The sequence below is a fragment of the Mesocricetus auratus genome, unplaced genomic scaffold (assembly GCF_017639785.1).
Source record: "Mesocricetus auratus isolate SY011 unplaced genomic scaffold, BCM_Maur_2.0 Super-Scaffold_100009, whole genome shotgun sequence".
NCBI classification, from domain to species: domain Eukaryota; kingdom Metazoa; phylum Chordata; class Mammalia; order Rodentia; family Cricetidae; genus Mesocricetus; species Mesocricetus auratus.
In genome coordinates, this window is record NW_024429193.1 from 78111265 (window position 1) to 78135744 (window position 24480).

Genomic DNA, 24480 nt, shown 5'->3' on the forward strand with positions numbered 1-24480 from the left:
CCATGAACTTGCCAAAACAAGATGGAACAGTCCTTCAGCATCCTTACTTCATGAAAGACATGCTAGCCATTCTACAGAACACAGAGAGAAATGACTAACAAATTGCCAATATAAGTGGCACAGTTTCAAATACCCTGCTTCACCAAGAAATCTGGTAGACACTCTATGCCTATAGTCCCAATGTTACAAAAAAGCTTTTGGTGACTCTCCTGGCAGCCAGATATTTCTTTCATTTCTAGAGTTTTGGAAGTTGCTTACAATGCACTTAGCAATTTTCTTTGGTAATATTATATCCTTCTGGGGTCTTTGATGGTATTGATGACTAGATAATTATAATTACAGTTTTCTTTAGTCATGATAAAAGATAATTTAGACAGAAGACTTTAGACTCACAAAGATAGGAGAGATAATAGAGTATTTTTTTAGTTTGTCAAATGCAAATAGATTAAATATTGTAACTATAATTCTTACTTGACACACGTTTTAACAAATGCAATTTTACAATGTTAAAACCTTTTTCAATTAAACAGAGAAGGGAAGATGATGTGGGATGCCCTTCTGTATGCTGTGAATATGTTTTTATACCATTGGTTAATAAAGAAGCTGATTTGGCCAATGGATAGGCAGAATAACACCAGATGGGAAATACAAACACAGATATGGAGTGGATTGGGGGTGGGAAGAGGAGACGGTGGGAGGAGCGGGAAGAGAGGAGGGAGAGGAAACTGAGACTGGTACATAAAATAAGATTGTTTTAAAAATAACATGGAGTCAGGGAGATGCCAAGTAGCAACCAGGGAAGCAAGATGCAAGGCAATAAGCCACAAGGCTCCTAGCAAAATATTAAGAAACGGGTTAATTTCAGTTGTAAGGGCTAGCTAATAATATGCCAGAACCATTGGCTAAACAATTATAATTAAAAATATAAAATAGAGCAATTTATGTATGATTTGTAGTTCGTGTATATCCTCATCTTTTCTCTTCAAGGCACAATTACCACAAAACCTGACACAATGTGAGGTTTCAATGAAGTTATATGGATTAAGAATTAAAGAAAGTTCACTTAAGATGCGCTTGGGTGATAATATAGAGCTCAGTATTAGAGAAGTTTATGCTAGATCACAACAAACGTTTAAGAAAATGTGGTAAAGCATATGAAAGATCCTTATTTAGCTCTGAAAGTCCTAAGAGTCTTTTGTTTGTTAGAAAAATAGATGTAACTGCTAGTGACCCCACAAATTGCCCAAACCACCCACATTCAGATGGTCTAGTTTGGTCTTATGCAGGCTCCCCAGTAGTATTTAATCTTAGTACATGAACTGGCTTTTTGGAGCCCATTCCTTATGAAAGGATAGTCACTTGGCCTAGATACAGAGAGGAAGGCCTTGTTCTGCCTCAAGTGATGTGACAGACTTTGTTGATTCCACATGGAGGCCTCACCCTCTTTGAGGAGTGGATTGGGGGTGGGAAGAGGAGATGGTGGGAGAAGCAGGAAGAGAGGAGGGAGAGGGAACCGAGACTGGTGCATAAAATAAGATTGTTTTAAAAATAATAATAATAAATTAATTATATAAAAAGAATTCACAAAGAAAAAATAGATGTAACTTAATGTTGTTATGTTTAGTGAAATATTCCAAAGTGTGACAGAAAGACAAAGTTTTATAGATTTCGCTGATGTGGAAAAAATAAACATAAAATCAGATGTCATAGCACTGGAAATAAAATGTGAAATTATAGAGGATAAGGAGTTAGTGTAGATAGAAGAGAAAAAAGTTATCAGTATATTAAAATTAAATAATAACAAGACATTCTGTGGTGCTGTTGAAGAACACAGTGACTATAGGTAATTGCAAAACCTGAAAGAATTTGGACTGGTCTTTACCACAAAAAGAACATATTATCTGAATACATGTAAATCTAATCAGATACAAACAATATGAGATAACAATGACTACATATATTGAAACACCATATTATGATTAAGAACACATACAACTTTATGGGTTTTGTACATTTTGAAAATAAATTTATATAAAAAAGTTTTGATTTCATCTGAAAGCTCCTGGACATCCCATCTGGAAACCCCTGTTATCATGCTTTTGATTTATTTACTAGGATAAATTCTCACAAAAAAAAGGACTGAAACAGAAGTTTGTATATCTATAATTGTTATATAGCATGCTGCTTTATACATGTGCTTTTGCGTATGATAACAGTGTCTATTGACATTATTTTGCTTTCTAAACTTTAAAAATAAAGAACAGTGTAGATGAAGGCACAGCTATGCTACAGACTAGCAAGTTCTGGGAAACACTGACTACACCATTAACATTCTGAAAAATCCATAATACCTGTTTAAACATGATTAACAAAAATTTTAAAGTAAACTAATCAACAATCAGAAACTGCTTTCTTCTGGGCAATGAATCTATGGTACTACTTTAGGTAAGATATGTAAATTGTAAGTATCGGTCATTGTCGTTTGAATTCTTATTAGGTGACTGTACCTTAATTTCAGTATAGAAATTCGATTGGGAAAATAATCATGAAGCATACAAAAATTAATTTTCAATACTGAACAGTTTTGGAATATTTAAAAGGAAAATATTTAATATGATTAGAATTGTTAATTTGATGATTTATGCTTCCCTCCCTTCCTGAACACTTCAGATGATGTTTGTAACCTGATAGAGTTTTCAGTACACTTTAAAAGGAAATAGTTACTGTTTAAATAAAATGTTTAGTTGCCAAAAACACACCAACCAAAAATATTGAGTAGTGATATTTCAAAAGACATTATGTACCAAGGGAAAATTATTTAATTTAATATACAAAGTGGAGAATGGGCATGAGGAACAAACTGTTATTTCTTAAAAATAAACAATACACTCTCATTTCTCAACAATAAACTTCTGCGTTTTTATTAAATATAATAAACCCTACAAAACCTATTATTTAAGCCATATATAGTAAGAATTGTACCACATTTTAAATCTCAGGTATTTTTATGCTAAATAATATCTGTATTAATACTTTTTTCAATCACTTAACCTCTCTACCCTTAAAGAAAATCTAGAGAAAAATTCAAGTAACTTTGAACATACTAATTATTTTGCTCACAGTCATTAAAAAAACTTGAGCAGGAAGGTTGAGTCGAGGTAAGAATAGAGGAGAGCAGGATGGGAGATACCATAATAGATTGAGTCATTATAGGCTTGAGGAGAGAGCTGACACTAGTGAGATCTCGAGATATCTACAAGGATAACACCAACTGGCAAACTAAACAATAGTGGAGAGACTACACTAATAGCCCCTCCTTGATGATAAGGTTGATGACTACCCTATATGCCATCCTAGAACTTTCATCCATTGACTGATGGAAGCAGAGACAGATACCCACAGCTAAACACTGAACTGAACTCCTGGAACCTAGTGGCAGAGATGGAGGAGTGATGAGCAAAAGGGTCAAGATCATGATGATGAAATCCACAAAGACAGCTGACTGGATAAGGGGGGAGCTCTTGAATCCCAGACTGTTGGATGAGAGGCCAAAAAAGGACTGATCCAGACTCCATGAATGTAGTGCCAGTGAGGAGGCCACAGAAATCACTGGGGCCTTGGGTAGTAGTTCAGTGTTTACCATCGTTTATGAATGAGCTTTGGGAGCCCATTCCAAATAGAGGGATGCTCTCTCAGCCTGGACACATGGGGAAGGGCCTAGGTCCTGCCCTGGATGAAAAGACAGACTTTAGAGATCCCCTCCAAGGAGGGCCTCACTCTCCCTGGGGAATGATATGGGGATTGGTTGGGGGTTGGGGGTTGGGGGCTGGTGGAGGGACAAGGGAGGAGAGGTTGGAGAGGGAGCTGGGACTGACATGTGAAACATTCACATTTCTAATTTAAATAAAAATGTATATTGAGAAATAAAAGTTATTCCACAAAAAAAAATTGACTGGTTTTATCAACAGCTCATTGAAAAGGCCTTAATATGGTGTCTTCTGGAACCTTGCTAAACCTAATGCACAAGGGAACTGCATGCCTCCATCAGGACACTGCTACATGCTTTAAGCCCCCTACCCTCCTCCAAAGACACTCTAGAGAGAGCTTACAAACATATGTCCAACTGAAACACAGAGCAAGAATATTACAACGGTGTGGATTTTTAGAAACATCTGAAAAGCTCTTAACATCTAGTGCTTCAAAGAACGGTTTCATAAATGTAGTACTTTTGAAATCTAGAGAGTTATCTCTGAAGGAATATTTACAAGGTGTGTATATTCCTCTCTGTAGGAAGTTCTTCTCATGATGTCACTGTACATGCAAAGGAACAAAAGCTTAAGCACTATCACTCCACAGTTCTGCAAATTAAGCTCCATTTGAGCAATGCCCCACAGAGGCAGCACTGTTAGGGAGAGTGTCCTGATTGTGTTTCCAGATTGCACTGCAGTCTGGAATACAGGACTGCCCACTGGCTATCCTTGGGAAGAATGTGTCCACACAACATAAGAGGGCTTTGTTTAAACATGTATTTGGTGTACTTAATATTGAAAAGTTGTAATTGAATTAGAAACAGAACAAAAAGCAAAGGGAAATTGGAATTGTCACTAGGATAGTTGATGAGTTAGTTTCTCCCGTGGAGAAACGTGGACTGTTTCTGCTTGCTAATCGTGTTAATCTTGTCTCAACCAGGAACTGGGTTAAGGATCTCCTACTCCTAGGTACACTTTGTAGTCTAATAAATTGCTCTTGTTGATTTCCAAAAGGGAAAGTAATTTTCAAATGAGAAAGCTCAAAGGTTAAGTTGCAGGAATCTTAGAGATTCATGTTATGTGTGGGGAACAACAACAACATAAAAAAAGATTGCAAGTTCAGTTTTGCTTCTCAGAGCACTTTAAATTGGCACTCAGTGCAGATATCGACCCTTCGTGCCATGCTCTAGAATAGGCAAGCATGACGATACATGGGCCATTGTCTCAAATACTGACCAGTAGCCAGCCAAAGTAATAACCTGGTTTGTGTCAAAAGAAGCAGCTGCATCCAAAGACAGTTACACTATAAGCACTGAGGTCCACTGAATTAAAAATCTGTAAAGGCCTTGTGGTGGTAGATGAGACTGACACTTGTTGAAATACAAAAGAATAAAAGTTTAGTAATCTGAAAAGAATTTAATATTTTACCCAAACTTCTTTTGATTTGAATGTGAATCCATAAGTCTGAAACAGAAATATATTTGCTTTAAGATCATAGCCTCCCTGACAAGATGAAATCATATGTAGAGATAGTATTAAAAAAAACAAGGGTCCCCTCTATCAGAGATACAAAACAAAGGGCAAAAACAAAACCAGGAGATGAAGGAACAATACAGCTCCATCAACTAAAAATCCTTACCATTGCTCTCCCAAAGTCTGAAACCTAATACAAGATGACATTGGACCAAAATTGAATTTTTATTTAGAGCAAGCAAACAGAACCTTTGGAAGAATTTGATGGACGATTCTGTGTTTCAGTCCTTATCTACACTTCACTGAGCCACACCCTGTATGGGGAACTAAACTGTTACTATCTTAATGTTGAAAATGACTTTTGAAAATATCATATCAATATTTATTCTTTATTCATGAAGTAAATGATTCCAAAATATTTCTCCCCTACCACTTGTATCCAAGAGAGTTATCCTCCAAAATCAGATATGACAGATTTAATTTCTCTTCTCCAAAGTAATGATGGTTTCACACATCCAAAGAGTACCTCAGATCTTATCATTATAAATTAATAGGTACTAGAGATTATATTTATCCCCCAAAATCTCAGTAATAAATTACTCTTGGAAATATTTTTGAGAAATAAAAAAGGAAAACACTGTTTTTGTGAAATTACAAAATAGGGATTGATGTTAAAAGAAGTATGAATTAAGATGTATTCCTCTTTAAAGTTAAACAAAACTGAATAAGTCACCATGGTTTAAGGTAATGGGCTTATGTTAAATGGTTTTGCTACTACACCTTGCCCATGTTTATGTATAACAGTATTTATTTGAGCTTCTCATGAACAAATGTGTCATCACACACTAAAGGAAGGACAGGTGAAAGTGCCACCTACGTCCATCTGACCAGGCCTTGGTTTTCAAATGCTTGCCCAAACCCCAATGTAGATAAGGAGAAGGTGTTTATGTAGGTGACTGACATCATCCAGTATGGTGAGCATGTTCCAAAACTCATGTGTCCAAACATAGCAAAATTTTATGTCATATCTCAAGATGGTAATATGAAACCAAGGTTGAGTTTTCTTAATACCCTAAAATCCATACTGAAGCCTCCAACATTCAGGTTGATTTGAGTTTCTAGTCTGATGACCGACAGCAGTGATAAACAGACAGATCTACACTCACCTTTATGTTCCACGATTGTTCAATCCTACTGATATTTAACTTAGCACCTTAGCCCACAATTCTCAGAGTCAATGTTATTAAATACATTTATGTTGTAGATAGAGAAAAGGTGGGAGAGGGGAATGGGGGAAGGGAGAGATTATAAGGAAATGAGAAAGGGTGAGTGTGGGACAGAGGTAGAGAGGGAGGCAAAGGGAGATGGAGACAGAGATACAGAGAAAAAGATATTGAAACAGAGACAGACACAGAGAGACAGACGTCCCTAAGGAAATATTGTCAACTTATCGAATACTAAACTCTCTTCCCATAAACATACTTAACAGTTGGAAACTTGAAGCTGTGGAGAACAGTATCACAACATGCACACACAGTAGACCAACTGTATTTTCTATGTTTAAGTATAGGAAATCTATATCATGTAATAAATAATTATTTGATTCAATTCAATTTTATGCACTTCCCATTTTCTTGCTAAATATATTTGCTTTTCGTCTGTGGACATTGCTTTCAGCTGTCAATTGCTCTCTTCATATATAAATACACAGCAGCACTACTGGCCTCTAATAGTCTGGATGAAGATATAAAATCCAGTCCTAAATCGTGATCTTAATTGTCTTCTTTAGTCCATGCCATGGCCTCATCAACTTTAAATATGTGAATTAGGAAAGTATTTTATCTTTAAGTATGTTCAATATATTTTAAATAGTCACATTTTTAGGGTTTTGTATAAGTCTGAATTTGTGTGGGAGAACTTAGGCAAAATAAGTATAATGTTAAATATCCAAAATGCATACATTCTAAAAATTACACTGTTTTCTGTTACCTTGTTAAAGAAAGGGTATCCTAAAAACCTGGAGATATTCTAAATTAAGTAGCCTGATAAATGTATTGAACGTTGTGTTGCTTGTTGAAATTTCATCTCTACCAAATTCATTATAACACAAATAAGTATTAAACTTATATAATCTGATGTTATTGTCCTTCCTAAACCTTCATGAAATCACAGACAACATCACAAATTTAGAATGTTCTTCCCTTAAAAGTTTCACATATTTATAAGCTTCATATTCTTTCCAAAATATTTTACTTTACAAGAGTTCTTTCATAATACCGAAAAGGAACTTTACAGATACTTGCCTGAAATCCGAGGAGCTTTTCACTGGGCTTAATGTGCCTCTGAAATTCACATTCTGTGGGTTGTATCACTTTGATTCCATCCTCATAAAAAACGTAGAACATGTTCCCAATTCCAAGACCTTAGGAATGAAACACATTTCAAAATTTCAAAATACAATTATCAGAAACCTTTCCAACAAAAACTGCACACCCAGGCTGGGAATTGGTGGTGCATGCCTTTAATCCCAGCCCTCGGGAGGCAGAGGCAGGTGGAGCTCTGTGAGTTCGAGACCAGCCTGGTATATAACAGCTAGTTCCAGGACAGCCACCAAAGCCACAGAGAAATCCTGTCTCAAAAACAAAACAAAACAACAACTGAGCACACATCATCTCCCTAGCAATGCTATGCTGAAGATGTTGCATAATGCTAATTAAACAAACTACAGGGACCTCAGTGCATTTTCCTGGTCTTCCTGTTCTGCCGTCAGGTGGATCACTTAGTATAAATTAACGCATGTTTCACTTGTCTCTAAACAAATACAAATGGAATCTTGAACTCTGACACAGAGTATAATGGATTCCATCCCTAAGTATTGTGGATATTAGCTAAGGAGTAAAAGTAACTGATTAATCCATTGTAGTATTTACCATAGTTCCCCAAGAAAGAAAGAAATTCTTCTAATATGTGAGGATATTGTGTATACAGATTTTTAGAAACAAAAAGACTAAATACACTAGATTTGGAGATTATATACTGTAAAACATTTTACACAAAGGTCTTAGATATCAGTGGTTTTTTTTAGTTGACAGTTTTGAAAGTCTAAAATAAACTAAGTACACTTTTTGACAAGAATCTGTTAATATTTTAAGTATTTTAACTGTTATCTATTACAGCTCTGAAGGCAATACATATAAAATTTCTGCTCTTTTATAAACATTTTTGAAATGTGATGAGGTTTGCTGAAATCTCAGCCCTGAAATTCTGACCACATCTTAAGAAGTCCTTGCCTTTGTAGAGTGCTTAACTATCTGGATCTCCCACAGACACATGCACACCTCTTTGAAAGTGTGCACAATCTCACAAGTCTCTCATTCACAATCAAATGGCCTTTGGGCCTGAAAAAGTACATACAGGTAGCATGGGCCCCACATATTGATGAACACTTGCTTTGGAAGTATATGTATCTCTCTGGAAATGCCCATGTCCTCATTCACACACATCCATGGGCATTATACTTCTGTTTAGTGATACTATGTACTCATTTTCATCTGTCCTGGAAATAGACAACCCAACTGGCAGCTCCTATATTTTCATGTCATGACTGGGAGTGTACACATCTGTCAGGGCACCTATGTGCACATTCTCATCTGTTCTGAAGGACTACCCACAAATTCTGGGTTACATCATACTAAACCACACTTGTCCTGGTAGCATATACACATGCTACGGACCACTTATACTCATGCAACCTTTTCTTTGTAGATTTAGCCTCTGCTTATATTCACTAGAAGAGCTGTAAGCCCATGTGTCTTTCTTTTCGGAACCTGGATGGCAAGTTTCTTTCTTCATTAATATTGTTTGCTTCTAATTTATTCAGCCAAATTATATTTTACACAGTACATGTTCTTTGAAAGATGAGGGATGATACTTAAATCTTGATGAGTTGGAAAGTCGAGTGTTGGTTAAAATGTTTAAGTTCTAAAGGTTCCAATAAGATCTACAGAGTTTATTTAAATGTTAACAATAAAAATTACTAAGATTTTTATGTATTACAATTGAGATCACCCACCAGTCTGCTAAGTTCACTCTCAAACTTTGCATCCATTGAGGAACAAAGTAAATTTCCTGATTTACACAAATAGTTTTTTTTAATGTAACTTTACTCATATTTAATCTTATAAATTAACAGCTTCTAAATATAAAGTTACAAATATTAGATGAATAGAATCATTTCATTCTTGGGAGAAAAACATATTCAAAGAATAATTCTAATTCTTACTTTATGTTTTTTATACTTTTTCTTATAACACATGAATTTATACATGTAATAATTCGTATTGATTGAAATGACTGTAGATTATTTCAACAATGATCTGTTAATTAAATTTCCAGAGACTACCACATTAAGAGAAGATATTCCTGAACAGTAGCAGAAATGACAAGACTTACATACAAGTGATATTTGACACAGGAAATTTCATAAGAAAGAATTCATTGATTGTCAGATTTAAGCTATATGTATACTATATGTATACCTGTGCATAAAATAATTTAAATTTCCTACACACAGCAAGGCTTAAAAAGGGGCCAAGACCAGATGAGGGAAACCCACAGAAACAGCTGACATGGACAAAAGGGAACTCATGGACCCCAGACTGATATCTTGGAAACCAGTATAGGACAGAACCAGGCTCCCTGAATGTGGGTGTCAGTTAGGAACCCTGGACAGTCCATGTAGCCTCTGGTAGTGAATCAGTATTTATTTCTAGTCTATAAATTGACATTGGGAGCCCATTCCCCATAGAGGGATAATCTCTCAGTCTAAAAATAAGGGGAAAGGCCTAGGCCCTGCCCCAAATGATGTGACAGACTTAGATGATCCCCCATTGAAGGCTTCACCTTTTCTATGGAGCAGAAGAGAGACAGGCTAAGGGTCAGTGCAGGGCATTGGAGAATGGCAGGGAGATGGAACTGGGATTGATATATAAAATAAGATTTTTTCTCATTTAAATAAAAAAGGAAAAAAAAGTATTGCTGCTCTTTATTTCTGTTAGTAAAGCCTACTTGCAAACACTAAATGGATTGATGTAAGTTATTAACTATTAATTTATAATATTGATTCCTGCATATTGCTGGAACAATAAAAAAGCCACACTATGGTATCTGTCTGAGCTGTGCAGAAACCTGTGGAGTTCTTCACGTTTCTTACAATGCTCCTCTCAATTTTAAATGAGTATCCTTCTACTTTAGGCTGCTCCTGGTGACTCACATCATGAATTTGATCACATGTGGAACCGGCAACTGGTTACTATCCAGAATATCTGCCTTTATCATTGAAATATTCCCATCCCTCACTTCTATGTATATTTTCACACAATGGTTACATTAACTGTTTTTCACACAACATACTCAATGGGATCCCATCCTGAGTGACTAAAAGGCTCAGTTTCTGAGTTGAATCATCCTTTCATACACCTTATTTATCCAAATCACACATTTAAGTCTGTAACTCTGCTTCTTACCTTTAAGACATTAATTCACACCATTAATTTTATAAATCATAAAATGTATTCCACAATGCCAGTCACAGTTGAAACATAAATAAATATCATTTCTGTGGCTTACTCTCTTTTGTTCATTTTAATTTTCTCCAGTAGAAAAATAATCTCTTGGTGTTTATGAAATCATTCTGAAAACATTCACTTTTGGGTCCAGATTATAATTGTGTGATCACTGTCCATATTGGATTTAGAGGTAAGAACTGTATCACACAGCTATTGTGAGAATTAAATGATTTCAAGAGGTACAGAATTAAAAGAATGATTGGCACACATCAAGGTTTTTAAGAAGCCATAACTGTTGAGAATGTAATGATGCTATCTCTCATGGGCAGGACATGCAAAGCAGATGAGAAGTCAGTTAGTTCATCCCTCTATTAATTTTTTTCTTGAACCTAATTTGGATCCTTATTCTGCGCTAAATTTCTATCTTTCCTCCTCTATCCAGTTTTATATCGCCTTTCTCAAGAATTCATAATCCCACTAAAATTTTAATTTGATTTTTCTAGTAGGACATTTCTCATACTTTGTCCTTTCAGATTTCCCCAAGACCTTTCCAATCATATTCATAGTGTAGTAAAATGCCATTCACATTTTCTAGTTCATTCTTCTACAAAGACAGTGTGTTCTTCTTGAAGGCTACAAGACAAAATGTCACTTGCATCTTCAATAATCAATTAATAAGCAGATAACTAAGTCAGTATCTACTATTATGCCCATCATAAAAATATTTGAAAATTTCTAGGCAACCTGCCTGCTAATTACTTTTGAAAACATAATAGTTAAAACAATACTGTGTTCTTTAGGTAACATTTTGGCTTCTTTTTACTACTAGGACTAAGCTAGGGCATTTTTCATGCTAAGTTACTGCTCTGAAGCAAAACTCTCCCTGGTTTCGCAGGTAACAAAAATCAGTTAATCTGTACATACTCAGTTTTTGCAAGTTCTAATGTGTATATGCATGTTAGAAATAATACTTGCAAACAATACATAGTACTGTAAAGGCAGAGGGGCCCTGATTCTCAGAATAAAGAATAATTAGTACTATGGTTTTTAATTACACTGAGTTTTCATGAGTATCCAAAGCTACAGCACATGACAAACATCCTGGAATTCAGAAAAAGCTTCTGCTATGTTAGTCTTAATAGCCGTTTTGTTCATTTCTTATGTCTTTTCCAAATCAATTGTAAATCTAGCTATTAATTTAGAAGTTAGTTCATGATTATCTTAGTTCCTTTGTACTCTCTTTTCTTTCTATGTGGAATGTATAGATGAAACAGAAATAATTACATGCCCTTTTATAGGTAGATAGCATTTCTAATCTATACTGAACATTGAATACAATATTAATGTAGTAAGGAACATATGGTTCCAGTGTGTATTCATATCTAACCCCTTGGGACAGGACACTGACAGAGTGATTTTGGTACCCTGTTATCTCTGCTGTTAATTATAAATGTTACATACATGATGAATTTTGTTCCAGTAAGATTTGAGTCATTTCCGGATGCCAAATGCATAAGCTAAAAAATTATCTTGTAGTGATGCTTTTTCTGGATTAAACTCTCAAATGGCCTTAGTATATATAACATGCTCAGTAGTAACTTAAAATTCTATGATGATTTGTTAATCAAAAGTGTATCACTGGGCTTTAGTTATGAAATACTTCCTTTATACTACCTTTCCATTTTTCAGTGGCCATAAACATATATTAGCATGTATATATGTATGGTATATATGCAAATCTCTCAGTATACATTTATATGTTGCAAACAAAATATCCTTTTTAGGTAAAAATTAATGTGGCAATTTCTTGTTTGACTAGAGTATTTTGTGTTTTTGAGTGTTACCATTATTTGGAGCATGAAGCAAACTAATTATGTCTTCAGACATTGAGAACAATCATATTAATACATGAAAATATTGTCTTTATAATATGCTCACTAAAACAACACTTGCTTGTATATAAAGCCCTGGGTTCAGTCCTAAGTATAATAGAAGAGATGTCTTTCTTATTGTTCAATTTTGCTATAAAGACTTTTGGGAGTAATGATGTCCATTATTTTAAAGGCAATAGTTGTACAGAAGTGTGGACTACCTCACTAGCTGTGCATCAACCAGAGTGATTCATATTAGTGTTCCTTTTTAATTGCCATCTGAGATGGGCCAGTTGGTAGATAATTATGATATAACCATTACATGACCATTGTGCATTAGTTATTATAAATTAATTATGCTAAATTTTACAAAATTTAATATTTATGGATTTTTCATAAATGTCATAGTGGTTCCCATATCACAGATTTGAAGAGGCAGTGCCCAGCATGGGTGAAGTTCTGTTAGTAGCCAGAGTTCATTTAATTTTTCCAGCAGTCAATTGCCATAACCAGGTCTGTGGTCACTGATCTCCTGCTCAGTAGAAATTGTCCTCTCCATCATAATGATGGATTGAAATAAATATTTTAATGTCCAGAAAAATAATTTTTGGCTCTTCAGATAAAATGCGTTAAGAAATACTGAAAGATATGTCAATGCAGGTTTCAACCTCATTGAGCTATGTGCATTCAAAGGGAAATATTCAAACTGAGTGAAAGGGCGATGTGGTCACACCAGAGCTGCTTCATTAACAAATTAGTAAAGAAGATCATGAAGGAGAATTGAAGAGCCTAAGGAAGAAATTCAGAACACCATCTCATTGGCAACAGAAGGAAGAAGGCCGTTTTCCACAGTTTGTTTGACTAGTGAAGAGGACAGCAAAAATTGTATTCCTGAGTTATATTGCATTACATGATGACTACTGTTCAAAAGTGAAGAGCAGTTCTACCAAGTATTAGTAACAGCTATACATATTTTACAAATAACTATGAATACTGATGCAAAGGAGCAGGCCTGGGTTCTGTAATGAAACTATCTGAATTGTGCTTCAACCTATAAATTCAATTTATATAAAATATAATCATCTTATAGGACAGGTGAACAATTAGTCTTATACTGACTTAGCCAATGTTTACTATGGAAAGTATGAAAATATCAATTCCTTTTACTGTTTTCACCTACTTTTAAACTTTTAAAACCACTTAAAGATATTATAAAGGAAGTTTGAGACTATTATTAATGAATCAAAGTGGTCTTTAATGGAGTAATTGTTAATATGTTTTACATTTAGTATGTGTGTGTGTGTGTGTCTGTGTGTCAGTATGCGGAAGGAGGAAAGAGGAAGACAATCTATAAAAGTTGGTTCTCTTCTTTCACGGCATGTGTCCCATGATTGAATTCAGATCTTCGGGTTTGGTTTCAAGTACCTTTACACATTGAGCTATTTTGCTGTCCTACTCAAGTGATAAACATTTTAATAACATCAGGTTTATACTAGAAAATAGTAGTACAATCAAATAAAATCTTGAGTCAAGTTGAAAAAAAAGCAAAATATTGAAACAAATGCTTGTCTGCAAATATAATAAAAGTTAAGCCAAGAATTCACAATACAACATATAATTTAATTTGGTACCTTCTTCTCTCCATAATATGTTAGCTACTGCAGCATGAAAAAAAGAAAGAGAAGAGAAAAACAAGTCAGGAAAATTTTGTTCAGTGCTGATAGGAATAACCACTATTAAGGTTACTCTAGAAAAGCAAGTGTCTATACGTGGTGAGGTGAACTTGAAAGGATTCAACAGCTCAGCAAATGGTGAAGTGGGGGGGGTGTGCACATTTTTGAAATAGACAAGTTTTTTGAACAAGGACTTTGTAACAGACTAAGAACATTTTTACATCCTTAACAGAGAACAATTAAAGTATTTTTTTGAAATATACTTTTAGAGCCAATATTGGTAGTTAGAATTATTGAATTAGTTAACAATTTAAAGTTACCAATAAAAAGTTACAAATTTTCCCTGGGTTTACAATATGTAATATTCTCCCACTATGTGACTCCTTATGAGGAAGCAGCACTCTGGAAAATAAGGTTTCCTCAATGTAGTTTGTTCTTATTTTTATGTAGTGTACTCATTCATTGTTTCTAAGCAGATATAAGAATAATAAACATAAAAATATATTGATTTCAGGATATACTGTATATGTGTGAGGAATAGGTTTATTAAATATTAATAGAGACTAAACCAATAAACAAAATATTAAAATAGAAGAAATAGAATATGTCATGTTGTGGACTGCTAGAACCTTGAACAAAATGGAGCCTATCAACCGTTTCTTGGCCTTCTGCCTACGTGACTGCGAGCACACATGCCCTTGAGACAAAGGAAAAGGCTAACCATAAAAGTTAAATTTACACAGGGCAGCCCACCCGCCTAGCCAGGGGGGAAGTACCCTTACAGAGTAATTGTCTTTGTTAAACACTCCCTACCCCTCCCTAATTCCTGCACCTGACTTACGCTGACAAGCATTTGTGGAATGCAACTAATGACTGATGGAAAATTACAGCTTTGTCTTTACCGTATTTGGTGTATATTTGAATTGAGACTTGATTGACATGCTTGTACCACCCCCTGAGGTCCTTCCTCTATAAGTTCCAGCGCGCCCCAAAAAATAAAGGCTCTTGATCAGTGAACATTGTCTTGAGCCTGATTCCATTAACCTCTTGAAGTTCACTTTCCAGATCGGATCTGCTCGTGAAGGCCCACCAAATTAGTAGCGACCCTCATCACCTCACCCCCGCGGGTCGGGGGTCCCTTCCCGGGGGGTCGCAACTGGCGCCCAACGTGGGGCACGAGTTACAGACCACCGATTGGACGACAGAGGCGCGACGAGTCCGGAGCCCACTCATAAGGCGTCAGGTAAGCCCCATCCGGGTGGCGCAGAGTAGGGTTAGTCTAATAACCTAGGTTAACACCGCCGTCCCATCCGTCCCGCGAAAATGGGGACTAATATCAGCAAAGAAGTTAGATTTATTAAAGGAATTCAGAAAGAATTAACAGATAGATACATTGAGGTTAAAAAAATAAGGAAGCCAGATTTATTAAAGGAATTCAGGAAGAATTAAGAGATAGAAACATTGAGGTTAAGAAAAAAGATTTACTTAAGTTTTGCTTTTTGTACATGAAGTTTGTCCCTGATTTGTCATTACCTGTCCAAAAATAGTTTGCAGTACTTGGGAACAAGTCGGGGCCGAATTAACTAATTTTTTCGAAACCAAAGGCTCTGAAAGCGATAAAAAGATTATGCAGCAGTATTGGGATCTCTTAAAAGGTATCATTGTTAACGCAAAGGAAAGCCCCCGAAATGAACAAATTCTTAAAGATGCCCAACAACATCTAGAGGTCGCTTCCAGAGGGTGTTCTAGTGCCAGCTCCAGGGCAAGTTCTGTCCCTGATCTTTCTAAAGATTGTTCCTCTTCTTCTGCTAACTCTGACTTTGGTAAGCTTCCTTCTCCTTCTGATCAACCTACCTCATTTGCCCCTAAAGTTCAATCTCTAGCCACCGGTATCTACCCCTCCCTACGGGCTCTCACCTCTGCTCCTCCCGAGGAACCTCTCGATCCTGGGGACGCCCAGGAGCTAGAGGAAGAGGCTGCCGCCTACCTTCGGGTGCAAGGCCTCTCTGGCCACGAGACCTCCTGCCTATGATCTTTCCTCGCTCCCTGATCTTCCTCAACCTGTTGCTCCCAAATACTCCTCCACTGTTGATTCTCTTGCTTCCTCTCTCGTTCAAGCTCTCAATGACAAGTTTTCACAGCTCCTCTCCTTGCTATCACCTAAACTCCAGTTCCCTCTTTTTGGCCCTGAAGGGTAGGGAGCTGAACCGCCTCTCCCTGTTAGACCTCTTCCTGCTGCACAGGGGTGACCACGCACTAGACAGGTGGCTTGAGCCGAAGAAGCGGCTCACCAAAATCCCGATCCCGATGATAGAGCGGGCCTTGGCTATAGCCCACCTGCTCAAAATTTTCAGTAGTGGTTACTACCTCCCCTGTACCCCCCCTGCCCCGGCAGATAAAATCACCTGGATAAATGATGATCCTGTCTGGGTAGGGCAATAGCCTCTAGTCAAAGAAAAATTAGAAGCAGCCCAGCAGCTTGTGCAGGAGCAATTCAATGATGGCCATATAGAACTCTCCACATCTCCTTGGAATACCCCTATTTTCGTTATCAAAAAGAAATCAGGTTTGTGGATCCTTTATTTTTGGAAGCCACAGATGTAGTTTTTCTGGATGAATTGTTTTTCTTGTAGATGTATCGGTGTGGTATGCTTTTGCATTGATCTGCAGCGTGATTTAAATTTTATTTTTACAAGCAGTTTTTCAATCAAATTCTATATTTGATACAATGTGTTAAAGGTGGATCAGCCTAGAGTCACGCAGCTAACAGCTGGGACCCCTGAGTGTCTAGGAGTCTTTAGAGGCTAGGTGGCCTCTCTTGGTAGTCCCTGTGGTGGTAGCACTGGCTGGTCACAGGAACGAACCTTCAGGGCCCTCAGCATGGCCCTGAACTCTTGGATTGTTACAAGGATTTTTCATGGGCATTTTGCTACACAGGCAGTGGACAATCCCAGTAGTCCCAGGCATGCCATAAGCAACGTTTCTGTGACCTCTCCCTAACTCATTTTTCACACCTATGAAAAAGGAATGTGCCCTGAGTAGATGTTACACTCCCTTGGTGTTCATATGCCTCATTTGCGAATGCAAACATTTTGTTTATGTTTTAAACCCTTCCCCAACGTAACCGTGCTGGCTGGCTCACCATAGACAGTACACGTGTAGCTCTGTCATGGGCATCCTGTGGCAGGCGTGCTGATCCTGTAAATTGCACTGATCTTGTGACAGTTTTCCTTATCACATCCAGCAATGAATCTGCTGAACTCATTTAAAGTGATTGTAAACAGACTCACAGTGGCAGGAGTGATGTGGATCTGGGACATTGCCTTGCTTCTACGATCCCAACACATTTCAGTATTATATGCTAGAGTGTGCGGACTAGACTCTGCTCTCTCGAGCACTGTGGAATGGTCTCGTCTGGCTTTCCAACAAAAAGTTCTCCACCTCTAAACAGCATGCTCTTTAAGACCTAAAGAGAAGGCTTGAATGTAAACGTATTAGTTAGGAGTCTTTGTGACACTTTTGGTCTGTTTAGTTTTCTTGTGATCGGCCAGGCCCCCAAAAGTATGTCATTCTAGTTCCGTGTGACCTTTGTCAGCTTGGACAGCATCTGAATGGCCTAGCTAGTGTTACCAGGCCATTGCTGCATTTCTTTAGCCAGTCCTAAACTTAAAGCTGTGAGGTCACTGCTGTGTCACACTGTCGTTTATGATACATCCATGGGTGGCAGGGGCACCTGAAGCCTTGTGACCCTGCTGGGTTATAAGTCCATGCTCTATTCAGCCCCACACAAACTGTCTGTGGTCAGGGTACCCAGTGTCTGAAACTAAAGGAGCTTTTACACTCAAACCGCTGTATGTGTGTGTATGTATGTGTGTATGTGTGTGTGTGTGATCAGTGCCATTACAGAGCCTTCACTTTGTGTCTTCGGATTTGTTCTGCCATTTTATTGTCTCTCAAGTTGAATGTATCGGCTTAGCCAAATCACTACAGAAGGTGGTTTCTAAAAACCTTTCAGACAGATGCATAAAAGCTACCTCTGACTTCTCTTTGGTTTGTGTTTGATCAGTCTAACTCTTTACAGTTAGCACAACAGGCTCATAGATTGCATCACCTTAATGCACAAACACTTAGGCTACAATATTCCACCACTCGTGAACAGGCTCGAGAGATAGTTAAATCGTGCAAAGCTTGCCTTTCCCTTTTGCCTGAGCCTCATACAGGAGTCAACCCCCATGGTCTTGTGCCTGGTGAGCTTTGGCAAATGGATGTTACTCATTATTCTGCCTTTAGCAATCTTAAATATATTCATGTTACGGTGGATACCTTTAGTGGCTTTGTTTGTGCCTCTCTCCAAACAGGAGAGGCCACCAAAGACGTTATTGCCCATATTTTACATTGTTTTAGTATTATTCCTGTCCCTATTGCCATTAAAACTGACAATGGCCCAGGGTACATTAGTTCTAAATTTAAGGATTTTTGTAAAAAATTTGGCATTACCCACAAAACAGGAATTCCCCTTAATCCTCAAGGACAGGGAGTCATAGAGAGAGCTATACAGACCTTGAAAAATATGCTCTTTAAGCTTTCTTCCGAAAGTTAAACCCTGTATGCTCGCAACGGCAAGCATCGCCTACTTTTAAATCATGTACTTTTTGTGCTCAACTTTCTCTCTCTGGACAACAATGGCCGATCAGCTGCTGATCGGCTCTGGCACCCTTCCACCCGTGAAAACATTCGACAGGTATTCTGGAAGGATGTGCACACGAGCCAATGGCTCGGTCCTCACCCAGTCCTTATCTGGGGAAAAGGACATGCTTGCGTTCATAACACCAACAATGGAGAAACGCGCTGGTCAAGCTTTATAACCCTCCCAGGGAAAGAGCCCCTGAGGAATCTCCTGTTTTCTCTTTCAGATGCTGTTGATAACAAAACTCCCAGTGAAGATAACACCACATCGCCTGCTACTTCTTCCATTTCTCCTTTTGAATTTTAGTTTCCCTCCTTACATCCCCTGGCCAGACAGCTTAATTCTGGCCCACCACCACTTAATCCCCTTTGTTTACACAGTTGGTACAACCTCTTCCATATCCAGTTTAAGGCTGCAGGAAAAAGGTTCCTCTGGGAAGGTTCCCGAGGCGCTTACTGGGGTCTACGCCTATATGTTTCTGGCACGGACCCAGGCCTCACCTTTTCCATTAGACTTTTGAAAGAAATCCCTTCCTTTCGCCCTATTGCTGTTGGTCCCAATCCTTTTTTATACCCCTCTGGTGGTGGCTCATTCCTACCCAAGGCTGCCGCCCCTTGCCCTCTTCCTAATCTCCATTCTCCAGCTCCTGCTGCTGCCACCACTGTTTATCAACCCACCATGCCCGCCGGTCCAGTCTCCACCTCGGACCTCATCCTTCAGATGGTCAACGCCTCGGCCCAGGCACTCTCCAACACCACCTATGAGCGCTGCTGGATATGCTATTTGCCCATCCCTCCATTCTACGAAGGAATTGCAGCCTTCGGCTCACCCATCTACACCAACGACATCAATCTGCTTCGCTGGGGCACGCAGCCACGCTGCATGACTTTAGGACAGGTCGTGGGATCTGGACTCTGCCTTTTGGGACCACGTATGCTTCCCCCCACCCCGCTGTTAGAAGCATGTACTCAAACCATGCAAGTTGCTGCTCATGCTTCCTTCCTTATTGCCCCCAACCTCACCTTTTTTGCTTGCTCCACAGGGTTATCCCCGCATATTATTGTAGATGTTTTTCTTGTGCATAAGGACTACTGCGTCCTTGTTGTACTTGTGCCCAAATTGACTGTTCGCCCTGAATCTGATTTATTGCCCCAAAGTGATCCAACTCTAACTCTCTCTCACCAAAAAAGAGAGCCGGTCACCGCCCTCACATTAGCCATATTGGTTGGTCTGGGTGCAGCAGGTGCTGGCACAGGAATTTACTCCCTAATCCACACAAAGGACTCTGTTAATGCTCTAACCCGCACTGTTATTAGAGACGTAGATGAGCTAAAAAGAGGTTTAGATTACTTAGAACAAACTGTTGGTTCCTTAGCTGAAGTGGTACAACAAAACCGCCACGGTCTCGACCTCGCCTTTTTGCAGGAGGGGGGAGTTTGTGCCGCCCTTAAAGAGGAATGTTGCTTTTTCAAAGACAAATCAGGATTAGTTAGAGATAGTATCAGAAGAATTGAACAGAGTCTGGAAGAAACAAAAAGAAATTTGGATCAAAGTGAATCTTGGTACAGAAATTGGTTCTCTACCTCCCCCTGGCTATCGACTTTGCTGCCTAGTTTGTTAGGACCCTTTATTGGCTTCATGTTACTTATTTCCTTTGGTCCTTGGGCATTTTGTCACCTTACTGGTTTTGCTAAAAATCAGGTTGATGAGGCTACCAAAAATTCAGTTCAGGTTCACTATCAGCAGCTCTCTCAACAAGACCCCGAAGAACCTGAGGCTGTAGACAAACCTACATTCCAACCTTTGAGCTTTCAGGAGTTTGAGTACCTGGCCAACCACCCACGTTCACTCTGCTCCAGGCTGTGGAGATGCTTAAGACGGGGATAGCTTGGTGCCAGAATCTGGGAGCAAACATGGCTCTCTAAACATTGCCGGCAAAAACTTAATTCGTATCCTCTCTTGCCATGTCCAGAACTGGAAGCCCACCAGGTAACCTAAGACAGGCACTTCACCCAATTGCTCTCTTCTTTTACTATATAGAAAAGGGGGAGATGTTGGGGACTGCTAGAACCTTGAACAAAATGGAGTCTGTCAACCGTTTCTTGGCCTTCTGCCTACGTGACTGCGAGCACACATGCCCTTGAGACAAAGGAAAAGGCTAACCATAAAAGTTACATTTACACAGGGCAGCCCACCCGCCTAGCCAGGGGGAAGTACCCTTACAGAGTAATTGTCTTTGTTAAACACTCCCTACCGCTCCCTAATTCCTGCACCTGACTTACGCTGACAAGCATTTGTGGAATGCGACTAGTGACTGATGGAAAATTACAGCTTTGTCTTTACCGTATTTGGTGTATATTTGAATTGAGACTTGATTGACATGCTTGTACCACCCCGAGGTCCTTCCTCTATAAGTTCCAGCGCGCCCCAAAAAATAAAGGCTCTTGATCAGTGAACGTTGTCTTGAGCCTGATTCCATTAACCTCTTGAAGTTCACTTTCCAGATCGGATCTGCTCGTGAAGGCCCACCAAATTAGTAGCGACCCTCATTACCTCACCCCCGCGGGTCGGGGGTCCCTTCCTGGGGGTCGCAATGTCATATACTTTTTTAAAATTCAAAGTTATAAGTTTATATTTTTGTGAAAAAATAATATAAATTAAAAAATAGTTAAGCAACAATAATTACTTACATATATAACTATTCTCTGGATGTTTCATACTCAATTTTCTTAAATCAAATCAATATATGTGTGGAACCCAAAAGGACACATTATTGTCTTGTTTGTTTGTTTTATTGAACCAGTATCCCAACAGTATAGTCCTAATTGGCCTGAAACTGATCAGGAGACCCAGGCTGGCCACAAATTCTCTGCAGTCTGCCTGCCTTGAATACTTATGTGCTGATATTGCAAGTATACACCACATTATTTAGCTAGAAAATTGTACAAGAAATAGTAGTTATGCTAAGTCATAAATATTGAATAAAAATACATATAAAGTTAGTCTATCAGGGAAGTTATGTAGGAAGATTCAAAATAAGTGATGACAAATTCATATGATACAAAATAAGTGATGACAATTTCATATGATTCATGCCTGAACACAATAGCATATTGGTGACTTCCTGTTGTATAAAATATGGGCACATCAAATACAGTGTTTATTAAATGTATTTTTGTTTTCAAGATTGGAACAGTAAGTATGAATATGTTCAGCTATTACAGAATTTAAACATGTGAATAGCAAGGATTAGAAGTGGAGAAAACTGGCAGACTGGTCCCTTAGTACCCACACCCTGCGATTGATACCACAATGTGTATAAAGGCAAAAACTAAATACCTTTAACTCTAATTCTATAGCAAATAATCATGATCCCTCCCTTCACATTTTCTCACTGATTTTTTCATCATATGCATGAAATAAACATACATAGACCATGATGATTGTGATCCATTCTTGAATATATAATATGGAAATCAAAACTTATTCATTTACATCAGCATATCTAACCTGGTGCTCAGGCAGACCATTTTAGTAAGTTTCAGATATGGATTTCTACCATTTAAAAAGTATTTTGATTTTCCCTTTTATCAATCTAAATTATTATTAAAAGATGGCACAAAGTGATGAAGTCCCACAAACCTCTGGTAGCCATTAAAATATGGGCATTACATATGTAAGGTGAGTATGTTTGCTGTGACATCTGCTTTCTGTTTAGCTAATTCTACTAATAAATGGTCCTACAAGGGATGCAGGGAATTTTAAAATTTCTTTAACTTTGTTTTTAGGTTATAATTGCATCATTATCTTGTTCTCCCTCCAAACCTTTTCATATACATGTTCTTATTCACCTTCAATTTCACTATATATACATATATGTGAATATTTATCCCTAATATAACTATAACCTGCTCAGTCTATATAAGGTTACCCAAGTTTATGACAAGTTGGAAACTCCTGCTTAGTATTATAAAACTGACTGATATGCTCTTCTCTGAGGAAATTTTTCTGCCACAAGACTTCCTACATGTCCTCAGCAGCACCAGTAACTGCTTGTAGAATCTGCCACTGAGTTGTTTCAGATAGATAATTACAGCTATGTGACTTTGAGCAAATGATTTTGAACAAAACTTCTTGAATGGTTAAATATAAATTAAAGTACACGAATAAACCTGAAATTTTCATTAGTGACCTCATCACGTTTGCAAATAGCATGAAAAAATGTAGTCTTCATATACCCACTGCATTAATCAAATAATGATGACATTATTTATTTATTTACTTTGAAATTTATTAATACTTATGCATTTCAATGTTACTATTTAGCAATATGTATATGTGTATAACATATGGATACACACATTCAAACACAGGAAATGTATCCTCCATATCTGTGTAAAAATGTTTTAAATGTGTTTATGCGTGTGTGCATTCTTCTGTATATGTACCAAGTGAATGCAAGTGTGCCTGCAGATGAAATGGGTCATCAAAACTCTAAGGACTGGAGTTAGACATGATTGTGTTCTGCTTGATATGGGAATTTTAAAGAGCAGCAAATGTTCTTACCGGCTGAGCCACTAATATATGGACTCCCAGTATGTATCATCTTTTATACCAACACTTACACCCAATGTTATACCTCCCTGAAACTCCTACCAGAGTTCTGTACCTATCATATTATTACAGAGTAATTTGTTGGTTTAATTTAATACAGTCTTATTATATAACCTACAGCTACATGTCTGGAAATAAGAGTTTAGATTAAATAACTTATATTCACATATCCTTATGAAAGGCTTAAATTACTCTGTAACATGGCATAAAAAGTTATCAGTTCTAATCAATTGGACAATAAGATTTTTGAAATTATAGAACTCAGTTGAGAGCTGAAATCAATAAAGTAGAAACAAAGAAAACAATGCAAAGAATCAAAGAAACAAAGAGTTGGTTCTTTGAGAAAATCAACAAGATAGACAAACCTTTATCCAACCTAACCAAAAAGCAGAAAGAGAACATGTAAATTAATAAAATCAGAAATGAAAATGGGGACATGATAACAGACACTGGGGAAATCAGGAGAATCATGAGGTCATATTTTGAAAGCCTGTACTCCACAAAATTGGAAAATTTAAAGGAAATGGATGATTTTGTGGATACATATCACTTACCAAATTCAATCAAGAAAAGATAAACAATATAAATAGATTTATAACCTCTAACTAAATAGAAGCGGCCATCAAAAATCTTCCAACCACAAAAAGTCCAAGACCAGATGGTTTCTACACAGAATTCCACCAGAAATCCAAAGAGTTCAGAGATCTGCTTGCTTTGCCTCTCAAGTTCTGGGATTAAAGATATGTGCCACCACTGCCTGGCTATAGAAGATCATTCTTTATAACAGCATTTATTATTGGACATGCATTTCAAGTAACATACTTCTTAATATGTCCTTAACTGTAT

The 24480-nt window shown here is 37.6% G+C and overlaps 1 protein-coding gene across 2 annotated transcripts in view; it reads right to left on the reverse strand.

Moving 5' to 3' along the window:
- Fstl5 (follistatin like 5) overlaps positions 1-24480 on the reverse strand; it is a 579517-nt gene that overhangs the window by 76789 nt on the left and 478248 nt on the right. For both annotated transcript variants that reach the window (XM_040752632.1, XM_040752631.1), the window contains exons 11-12: positions 14292-14318; positions 7526-7644 (exon numbers count right to left, since the gene is read on the reverse strand). In XM_040752632.1, the coding sequence (XP_040608566.1) occupies positions 7526-7644; positions 14292-14318 (146 nt within the window). The remainder of the gene's footprint in view (positions 1-7525; positions 7645-14291; positions 14319-24480) is intronic.